Source organism: Bison bison, unplaced genomic scaffold (genome assembly GCF_000754665.1).
Source record: "Bison bison bison isolate TAMUID 2011002044 unplaced genomic scaffold, Bison_UMD1.0 scf7180017864516, whole genome shotgun sequence".
In the NCBI taxonomy this organism is placed as follows: domain Eukaryota; kingdom Metazoa; phylum Chordata; class Mammalia; order Artiodactyla; family Bovidae; genus Bison; species Bison bison.
Genome location: NW_011495069.1, coordinates 9462295 through 9473867, shown reverse-complemented (window position 1 = coordinate 9473867; position 11573 = coordinate 9462295). Strand labels below are relative to the sequence as shown.

Sequence of the window (11573 nt, the reverse complement as noted above, 5' to 3'; positions counted from 1 at the left end):
GTCTTGTGTCAATTTGATTAGGAGTGATAGTCAAAATGATCCCTTTTTCTCTTAAAAAACCTTTAGGGACTTCCCTGATGGTCCAATGACTAAGACGCCTGATTCCAATGCAGGGAGCCTGGGTTTGATCCCTGATTTGGGAATTAGGTCCCACACGCCACAACTCTAAAGGTCCCATATGCCCCAGTGAAGATCAAAGATCCCATGAGCAGCAAATAAGAACTGGTCCAGGCAATTAAATATCTTTTTAAAAAAAGCTTTAGATAATGAATATGACTCTCGTGTCCCCACTGAGTCTTCTCTTTCCTAAATGAATTATCTTCATTTTTTTTTTAATCCAGCCAAAGAAGGGGCAGAGATCGCCACTGATGGGAACATTCAAGAAAATGTCTCAAAGAATTCTATGGTAGGAATTCCCTAATGGCCCGGTGGTTAGGACTTCATGATTTTACTGCTGAGGGCCTGTGCAAGCTGAGTGGCACAATGAAAAAAAAGAATCCTAGATCATTTCCAAAAGAAGCATTCCAGAAATGTCTACCCAAGATGGCCCCACTAGAATAGTTGGCAGATTAACTAAGACTGTTAGAAGATTAATTGAGATGGTTTTCAGTGGCAAGTAATAAATAACCTGACCAGCAGTGGCTTTAACACTTGAGATTGTTTTCACGCTTAACAAGAAGTCCTGAGGTAGGTGATGGTTGTAATTAGTCCAACTGTTCAACATAATTTGTTTCTATTTTTTCTGCTCCAACACTCAGTTTTAATTGTTCAGTATAATAAAATGTCTGCTGCAGCACCAAACATCATAGCTATGTTCAAAGCAAGAAGAACAGGGGAAAAGAAAACAGCTAGCTGTCTTTTATTAGAAAGCAAAAGTTTTTTAGAAGCCCTCAACAGATTTCTGCTTATATCTCACTTGTTGGAACTATGTCTTAGAACTACGTACAAGGTAGGTTTGGAAAAGTCCAGTAAGCAATTACTTGGCATCCCAAGAGGAGGCAAAGGAACAGAGATTAATAAATGGATTTGGGGGCTACCCAGCCAGGAGTATCAACTGTAGAATCTTTCAAGGTGATAGATTTGGGCAGAACTCAAGAGTCCAGAACTCAGAGACAAGCCCAGTTCTCTACAGTTAGACTCTCGGTGGTATCAGGATTCCTGGTATCAATCAAGATTAGGGCAATGACTTTTGCTAATCAAACTCACAAAAGATAGATCAAAGAGAATTCCAGTGTTTTCAGGGCTTCCCTGGTGGTCCAGTAGTTAAGAATCCACCTGCCAATGCAGGAGACCTGGGTTTGATCCTGCATCCTGGAAGATCCCACAGGCCACAGAGCAACTAAGCCCATGTGCCCCAACTACTAAGTCTGTGCTCTAGAGCATGGGAGCCACAACTACTGAGCCCAAGTGCTGCAAGTACTGAAGCCTGAGAGCCCCAGAGCCTGTGCTCTGCGACAAGAGAAACCACCACAATTAGAAGCCTGTACCTCACCACTAGAGAGTAGCCCCTAATCTCCGCAACTAGAGAAAAGCCGGAGCAGCAGTGAAGACCCAGTACAACCCAAAATAAATAAATAAAAGACCTGCTTGCCAATGCAGGGGACACAGGTTTGATCCTTATGCCTCGAGACAACTAAGCCCAGGCTCCACAACTACTGAGTCTGTGCTCTAGAGCCTGCAAGCCTCAACTACTGAAGCCTGCACACCCAGAGTCCATTGCTCTGCAGCAAGAGAGGCCACCTCAATGAGAAGCCCTCGAACCACAACTAGAGAAAGCCCTTGAACAGCAATGAAGACCCAGCGCAGCCAAAACTAAACTTTTTTAAAAAGAGTGGGGGACTTCCCTGGTGGTCTAGTGGCTAAGACTCTGTGTGCCCAATGCAGGGGGCCTGGGTTCGATCCCTGGTTGGGGAACTAGATCTCGCATGTCACAAATAAGACCTGGTGGAACTAAATAAATATTAAAAAAAAAAAAAAAAGGAATTCCAGTGTTTTCATATGTAATGAGAAGTAGTTGTTAACCTTGCAGACATAGAACCCAGAAATAGATCTTCACAAATATAGTTAACTGGCCATTGATTGACAAAGGGGTAAAGATTATTCAATGGAGTAAAAGTAATCTTTTCAATAAATACTTCTTGAATTATTGGACATCCACATACAAAAAAAAATAGAGAATCTAGATACTGCTGTTACATCTTTCATAAATATTAACTTATAATGGAAATATTAACTTAAGTGTGAAACTATAAAACTTCTAGAAAATAAAAAAAGAGAAAAGTTAAATGGCCCTGAGTTGGGTGATGAATTTTCAGGTTAATGAAAGAAAAAACTGGTAACCCAGACTTCATTCAAATTAAAACAATCTTCTCTACAAAAGACACTTAAGAGGTTAAAAAAGATAAACCACAGAATGGGGGGAAATATTTGCAAAAACACCTGTCATGTAATGGACTTGTATTCAAAGCATACAAAGATCTCTTAAAAATCAACAATAAGAAAACAACCCAATTTAAAAATGGACAAAGTTCTGGATATCTCACCAAAGAAGATACATAGGTATCAAATAAGCATATAAAACATGCTCAACATCAGATGCCATTTGATAAATGCAACTTACCTAATCAGATCAGATCAGATCAGGTCAGTCGCTCAGTCATGTCCGACTCATTTCGACCCCATGAATCGCAGCACGCCAGGCCTCCCTGTCCGTCACCAACTCTTGGAGTTCACTCAGACTCACGTCCATCGAGTCAGTGATGCCATCCAGTCATCCCATCCTCTGTCGTCCCCTTCTCCTCCTGCCCCCAATCCCTCCCAGCATCAGTCTTTTCCAATGATAGAATGGCTAAAATTTAAAAAAACTAACAATACCAAATGCTGGTAAGGATGTGGATGGAGCAACAGTAAATTTCATTCATTGTTGATGGGAATATAAAATGGCACAGCCACTTCGGAAGACAGTCTGGTGGTTTCCTACAAAGCCAGACTGAGTCTTGCATGCATGTGTGCTAAGTCAATTCAGTCGTGTCCTGCCCTTTGCGACCCTGTATAGTCTGCCAGACACCTCTGTTCGTGGGATTCTCTAGGCAAGAACATTAGAGTGGGTGGCCAAGCCCTCCTCCAGGGGATCTTTCTGACCCAGGGATCAAACCAGTGTCTCTTAAGTCCCCGGCACTGGCAGGTGGGTTCTTTACCAGTAGTGCCACCTGGGAAGCCCCAGACTTAGTCTTAGCACCTAGTTATTCACCCAAATGGGCTTCCCTGGTGGCTCAGATGGTAAAGAATCTGCCTTCAATGCAAGAGACCCGAGTTTAATCCCTGGTTTGGGAAGATCCCCTGGAGAAGGGAATGGTTAACCACTCCAGTGTTCTTGCATGGAGAATTCCATGGACAGAGGAACCTGGAGAGCTAGTCTATGGGGTCACCAAAAGTCGGACATGACTGAGCAACTAACACACACACATACATTCACCCAAAATGAGTTGAAAACTGATGTCCACACAAAAACCTGCACACAGATATTTACAGAAATTTAATTCATAATTGCCAAGAGCTGGAAGTAACCAAGATGTCCTTCTAAAGGTGAGTGTATAAAAAGCTGTGGTAAATCCATACAATGGAATAATAATCAGTGATAAAGGAAATGAACTATTAAGTCACAAAAAGACATGAAGGAAACTTAAATGCATACTACTGAGTGCGAGAAGCCAGGCTACTTGTATGATTCCAACTATATGATATGCTAGAAGAGGCAAAACTACAGCAACAGTAAAAAGAGCAGTGGTTAGCAGGGGATTTAAAGTGGAAGGAAGAAGGGAGGGAGGAAATAGGACATTAAGAGCAGTGAAACTGTAAAAGTGGATAAATGACATTACGTATTTATCAAAGTGCTTATTGCTATACAACACAAAAAAATGAAGCTTATGTAAAAACTATGGGCTGTAAAAAAAACAACTCTGCACTATATTTAATGTATCAATATTGCCTCAATTATAACAAGTATGCTACACTAAAGAAGGGTATTAATATTAAGGAACTGGAGGCGATGGAAAGGGGGTCTGTGGGCCTTTCTACTATCTGCTCAATTTTCTATAAACCTAAAACTGCTCTAAAAAATAAATAATACTTATTAAAAAGTAATAACAATGAGGAAGTTCCCTGGTGGTCCAGTGGTCAAGAATCTGCCTTGCAATGCAGAGGACATGCTCAGGAGCCCGTGCCACAGCTAGAGAGTCCTTAGGCTACAGTGAAAGATCCTGTAAGATGCAACTAAGATCCAGCGCAGCTAAATAAATAATAAAATATTTTAAAACTATGATAGCAATGAAATACCTTTGGGCAAAATTTTGTTTTTTTTTCCAAATTCCATTTTGATGCTAACAAAGATGGGGAAGGATGGGCAAACTCACATATCACCCAAATTAAGCAGCAGTCTACAAAGCAGGAGAAGATATTTACAATATATACAAATGAGAAAGGTTTGTGTTCTGAATATATAAAGAATTACTATAAACCAATTAGAAAAGGACAGACCACCTTTACAATAAAAGGTAAGATAAACATAGACAAAATGCCTGAAAAGATGCATACTGAGAAAAAAACTCACATGACTATTAAATGAGAAGTTGCTAAACCTCAAGTATCAGGGAAATGCAAATTAAAACTTCATGAGCTTGATTCCTCTTAAATCCTGTTGGGATAAATTCCTGAACTAGCCCCTATTCAGAATCAGCCAGGGGCAGGAGGACATGGAGACAGAGCTGTGGTTGGACCATGCCTGAAAAGTTCAACTTCCCCTTGCAATTTTACATAGAAGAGGCCCAGGAGGAGCTCATGTTCGTCTGCCTGGAAGCCAACCTGCACCGAATTGCACAGGCAGACCACCCCATCCAGCTGGAGAGGGGCGTCGCCACCACAGGCCTCACACACACCCTTGTCATCAAGTCGTTTGAGTTGAGGCAGTGGCTGTTACACGGAACTGGAGCACTGAGAGCTGGGACCCCCAAAGCTGGCCCGAGACATCGAGATCCTGTGGCTGGTGCAGAGCCAGCCCTTGACCGCTCCCAACCTGGCCACCCCTGGTCATCGTGCTGGACCCACTGGGCTGGTTTTTGTCCACCTCTCTTAGGCTTGTCCCTACCGAATGTTTGGCTTTAGATGTCTTTAGACTTTGCTTTATCAGGAAGAAGATTTTGCTCTCCCCTGGGCAGTTAAGAGGTGAGGGGAAGTTTTGGCTTATGCATTGGTGAGAAGGGCATTGATACAAGGTTGAATTTGTGGTCCAGTCTTGGCCCTCCCTGTGGCCCAGCTGGTAAAGAATCTGTCTGCAATGCGGGAGACCTGGGTTCGATTCCTGGGTTGGGAAGATCCCCTGGAGAAGGGAAGGGCTACCCACTCCAGTATTCTAGCCTGGAGAATTCCATGGACTATAGTCCATGGGATCTCGAAGACTCAGACACGACTGAGAGACTTATACTTTCACTTGTCCCTCAAAAGCCTTCTAGGCACATGTCTGAGAGACATGTAAGTCTCCTGGGTGTAAGAAAGTGGTCTACCAGCAAAGATCCTATAAAATAAATGACCCCCCAAATCCCCAAAACCAAAAAAACTTCATCAGATCTCACTATTCACCCTTAAAATGGTTAATTTAAATTACTGATGTTAGCAAGTTTTTGTTGGTTTTTTTTTTTTTGGCCAAGCCAAGGCTCACAGGATCTTAGTTCCTGACTGGAGATCCCAAAACAGGGATCAAACCCTTGCTGCCTGCAGTGCAAGTGTAAGGTTCTCAGGGAATTCTTGATGTTACCAAGTTTTGGTGACAGTGTGAATCAACTGGAAAGCTTATTCATTATTGGTACAAATGTAAAATGGTACAACCATTTTGGAAATTGACTTTGAAAATATCAATTAAAGCTGAATGTATACTCATATCCTCCACTCTACATGGATCATGAACATATAAGCATAATTTATGCACAAGAATATTTATAGCAGAAGACAGAATCATAACCAAAAAATGGAAACAACTCAAATGGTCATCAATAGTAAAATGGATGTATTCATACAGTAGAATACTATTGATATATAGCAAGGAGAAGGAGCAAGCCACTGTCACAAGCAACAACCTAGATGAATCTCATGAACATAACACTGTAGAAAGAAGCCCAGCATGCAGTAAAATTCCATTTAAAATTCATTCAGGTTAATATATCTAGATCTAGCTCATTTAATAGCTATATAGTTTGCCACTAAAGAAACTATATTATTGTTTAACCATTCCTATATTGGTAGAAATTTAGGATACTTTCAGTATTTTTATTGCTTTTTAAAAATGTTTTACTTTATATGGGCCTATGGTTGATTATCAGCGTTGTATTATTTTCAGGTGTGCAGCAAAGTGATTCAATTATACATACACATATATCTATTCTTTTTCAAATTCTTTTCTCACGTTTATTACAGAATATTGAGCAGAGTTCTCTGTGCTATACAGTAGGTTCTTGTTGGTTATCAGTTTTTAACGTAGTAATGTTTATGTCAATCCCAAAGTCCCGATTTATCCCTCCCCTCACTTTTCCCCCTTGTTAACCATAAGTTTGTTTTCTATGTTTGTGAGTCTTTCTGTTTTGTAAATAAGTTCATTTGTATCATTTTTTGATTCCACATATAAGCAATATCATATAATTGTCTTTGCCTGACTTACTTTACTTAGCATGATAATCTCCAAGTCCATCCGTGTGGCTGCAAATGGCATTAATTCATTCTATTTAGGGGCTAAGTATTCCATTGTATATACGTATCACATCTTTCTATCCATTTGTTTAAATTGCTTCCATGCCTTGGCTATTGTAAACAGTGCTACATTGAATTTTGGGCTACATATATCCTTTCAAAACATGTCCCCCTGCCCCCAGGAGTGGGATTCTTTTGCTATTTTAAAACAATGCTGCAGTGGATTGATATCATGCAACTTTCCAAACTAGATAATTTCTTGTGAGAAATATTAAACACTTACATATTGATAAGTAAACAGATACATTTCTTGTTTCTAAGAAACATACGTTTGATTTCAGAATTTCAGCTGATGGTCAACAGCACAGAAAAAGGCCTGGCATTTGGACAGAGTTTGGCAGACTGGCTCTAATTAGGAGACTATCTTGGCTACAGCAAAATTTCCCAGGGCATCAGTTTAGATAGGGAAGTTGAGGTAAAATGGGGAAAATTGGAAATTCCATATGAGTGTAGACTGAACCCTCACAGACACTGGAGAGTCTTTGAAAATTCTTGATCAAGGGAAATACACTCTGTCTTCAGAGACTCTCGGAACACTCATACTGCATTAAGCATTGAACTGGATAGACACTAGGCTTACAAAAGCAAAAGGCATTGCCCTATTCACTCAAAATACAGTGAGAAACGATAAATGTGTCTATGTTCAAAGCGATACATTTGGTAAACTTGTAGAGGCTTATGCAGAGTTTGCCAATAGGAAGGAGCAACCAATTCTGTTTTGTTGGGGGAGAGCCAAGGAGGGGTTCAAGGTGAGCCTGGAGTTTGACAGACAGAAAAATTAAGAAATGACATGAAAAACTTTTGAGGGCTGATATTTGAGACATGGCTACCTCTAAGGTGAGGGACAGGATGCTCTGGGACAGAGAAGGGAAGATTTACTTTTCATTTTATATCTGGTAGTACTTCTGAATTTTGCATATACGTGAGTAACTTGTCCAGAGCTCTATAGCAAGGTCATGTAACTGCAACCTAATGCTCTTAATCATTACAGCACCTCCCAAATAATAATTCCAGGTCCACTTGGAAGACAGAAGAGAGGTAGATGTCTGACGGATGAAGAAAACAGGACTCAGACAGAATCCTTAGAGAATTCCTTGGCAGTCCAGTGGTTAGAACTCTGCGCTTTCACTGCCAAGGGACTGAGTTTGAGGCATGGCAAACAAACAAAAAAAAAACAAATAAACACAAAACCAGAATTCTTAGTTTGAAACCTGGATCACTGAAGGAGAGTAGTGCCAATGACTAAACAGGCATTCTGGGAAAGTCTATTGATTAAATAATGAGTGTGTTTTGGAAAGAGTGAGTTAGAAATTTGGCAGAAACATTTAAACAGATATCCTGTAGACCATTTCCCACGAACCTTTCAGAGGGTCTGTACATTCAAAACAATATCCATAAGAGTGCAAAAAAGCTACCTGCTGGACTACCCTGGTGGTACAGTGGATAAGAATTTACCTGCCAGTGCAGGGAACACGGGTTCGATCCCTGGTCCAGAAAGATTCCACATGCCACAGAGCAACTGAACCTGTGCGCCACAACTACAGACCCCAAGTTTTAGGGCCCGTGACCCGAAACCACGGAGCCATCTTGTCACAACTGCTGAAGCCGGTGTGTCTACAGCCCGTCTTCTGCAACAAGAGAAGCCATCGCAGTGAGAAGCCTGCGCACAGCATCAAAGAGTAGCCCCCGCTTGCCCCGAGGGAAAGGCCATGTACACCAAGGAAGACCCAGCTCAGTAAAAAAAATGCTACCTGCCTTTTCCACCGTATATTCCTGTGATCTAAATTTTTCTCAGTATTTTATTTTCTAACATGGTAAATATCAATAGATAAAACCTATAAAACAAGAATTTTTCTAAGGTTCTCAATAATTTTTAAGCATCACCGACTCAACGAACATGAGTTGAGCGAACTCCAGGATATAGTGAAGGATAGGGAAGCCTGGCATGCTGCAGTCCACGGGGTCGCAAGGAGTCAGACACAACTTAGTGACTGAACAACGAAGGAGTCCTAGGATCAAAAACTTTGAGATCCTCTGTTGGTCAATGGCTTTGAAACTTTTTCAACAGTCTTTCAGAGGAAACTCCATTTTTCATCATGATCTGTATCAACATATATATATGCAGCTGTGTAATTAAATGAGAGTTTCACAAATTCTGGCTCACTATTTGGGATGCACTCAGTGTTTTCTGTCTCATTTTAAAAATTAAAATGCTGGTAACAGTTCACGAAATTGATCTCATGACCCACTAACAGGTAATGATCTGCAACTTGAAAAGCATGTCTCGTCATTGTGAGTAGAGAAGAAAGCTGGAGCATTAGGAGGAGTCCCTCTCAACACAAAGTAGTGTACACTTAATATTTGTTGAGGAAATGAATAGAGCAAATGTATTATTCTTCAAGCTTCCGGTTCTCCAATTTTGTATCATTTGTATAGGGCAAAGTGTATCAAATAAGGAGGATTCCTTATTTCTTATTGCGAGGCTCAAATAAGAAAATTGTAGGTGAATTCTCTTTGTATATTGCAAAACACTACAGAGATAGGAGGGTTTGTTGTTATAAAAACTGATTGAAGGGTACAAAGACCAGTTGATTGAAGTGTACCAGTAGTTTTTAAAATCAGAAAACATAGATGTAACTCCCAGCTCCATCATTATCAACTCTGTGACATGGGTATTACTAATAGTAACTAATATTTATTGAGTGCTTACTTTATGACTGGTATAGTGCTAAGCTTTATTAAATGTTTATATCATTTAAAACTTACCATGACTTTACTCTATGGGAGCTTTTTTTTGGCTGCACCACCTTGAGGTTTGCAGGATCTTAGTTCCCTGACCAGGGATTGAACTCAGGCTGGTGACTGAAAGCAGTCCTAACCACTGGACTGCCAGGGAATTCCCAGTGGGCACTGTCTCATATTGTACTCATTTGACATAAACACATGGACACTGAGGCCTGGCGACTCTAGATAATTTACAAACTTACTTAATATAGAAGACTTTTTCTGTTTGCCCTTCCAGTGCTGTGTGCTTCGTTGTTCAGTCGTGTCCCACTCTGTGCGACCCCATGGACTGTAGCCCACCAGGCTCCTCTGTCCATGGGGATGCTCCAGACAAGAACACTGGAGTGGATTGCCATGCCCTCCTTCAGGGGATTTTTCCCAACCCAGGGATTGAATCCAGGTCTCCCGCATTGCAGGTGGAATCTTTACCATCTGAGCCACCAGGGAAGCCCTTCCCGTATCTAATGCTTTTTCTTCTTCGAAGAACACTGGATATTCCTCTGAGAACCGCCCCTCCTGCATATTTGGTCCAAGGTTTTGCGGAAACTCACTCCACCTCTTGGAGTCAGGGTTACATTTGTAACTAAACTGACCCAAGTAGTCCTCCCTATGGGCCACAATGATTGGTTGAGGTGTGGTCATGTGACCTAAGCAGGCCCAATAAGAACGAATAAAGCGGCTTTTCCTACAGCCGTGCAAAGGAGGTGTCTCTTCCTTTTGGTGTGGGAGCTGTGAACTCTGTCAGGTTCCTCTAACCCTGGAGCTGCTGTGGTCACCTTGCCAACAGTGGTTGAGAGGTCACCTGGGGATGAGTCAACGCAGGGTAGAGCTGAGATGTGGAGCGAGAGGGAGGAGTCAGGGAGGGAAGGAGAAAGAGAGAGAGACAGAAGTAATGGTACACTTTGAGCCTCTGGATCCAGGCTGAAGACAGACAAACATCAATGAACTTTTCAGTTACACAAACCAATACATTCCCTTTTATGCTTAAGTAAGTTGATTTAATTTAGTTGTTTAATAAATACTTATATAGTACTTACTAAGTGCCAGGAATTCTTCTGCACACTTTACCAATATTCACTGATTTACTTTTCATAGGGAAGTAATATGATTATTTTCATTTTTAAAATGAGAAAACTGAGGCAGAAGGGAGTTAAATAACTTGCCAGGCTCTCTCTTCACACCTTTTTTTTTTTTTGCCCCTGGAACTGATCAGGATTTGATCCGACTCCAGACATATCCAACACATTTACTCCTCTGCCGGTATTTCTCACGCTCTCCTCATTTACCTCTCATCTTTATCATTATTACAATATTTACACACCTTTTATATTAAAAGTTTCCCTGGTGGTCCAGTGGTTAAGAATCTCCCTGCTAATGCAGGGGACATTAGTTTGATTCCTGGTCTGGGAAGATTCCATGTTCCTTGGGGCAACTAAGCCCATGAGCCACAACTACCGAGCCTGTGTTTAGAGCCCGTGCTCTGCAACAAGAGAAACCCCTGCAATGAGAAGCCTGAACACAGCAACTAGAGAGTATCCCCCATTTGCTGCAACTAGGGAAAGGCTTCACACAGCAAAAAAGACCCAGCATAGTCAAAAATAAATAAATTTTTAAAAATTAAAAAAATAAAACTTTCCCTTAAGTCAACTTTAAATCAATTTGCTTCTTTGATTTGTCCAAGCTATAATATCAATGAGATGATGCGTTTGATGTCTTAGACATATTTCTCTATGAAAAAAAGATGTTAACTATTAACACTAACATGTAAAATGTTTATCCGTGTGTCAACTAAAATCACTGAGTCTGCCCCTCCTGTATCACCTTCCACTTCACCTCATTGATGCTTAGCTTCTTCATCTGTACAATAGGACTAATAATACATCCCTCACAAGGTGGTTGTTTGAAACAAATGAAATCGCTGAGGTGCTGCTTTGTTGATGGTAAAGCACTGAGCAGAAGGGAGGCACCACGGCCATTAAGATGACAAACTCATC

General features: G+C 41.0%; 1 protein-coding gene across 1 annotated transcript in view; it reads left to right on the top strand.

The window, feature by feature from the left end:
• Window positions 1-4776: 4776 nt before the first annotated feature.
• Window positions 4777-11573, top strand: part of SLC9A1 (solute carrier family 9, subfamily A (NHE1, cation proton antiporter 1), member 1) — a 93322-nt gene continuing 86525 nt past the window's right edge. The window contains exon 1 of the mRNA XM_010830255.1: window positions 4777-5106. Coding sequence (XP_010828557.1) covers window positions 4777-5106 — 330 coding nt within the window. The remainder of the gene's footprint in view (window positions 5107-11573) is intronic.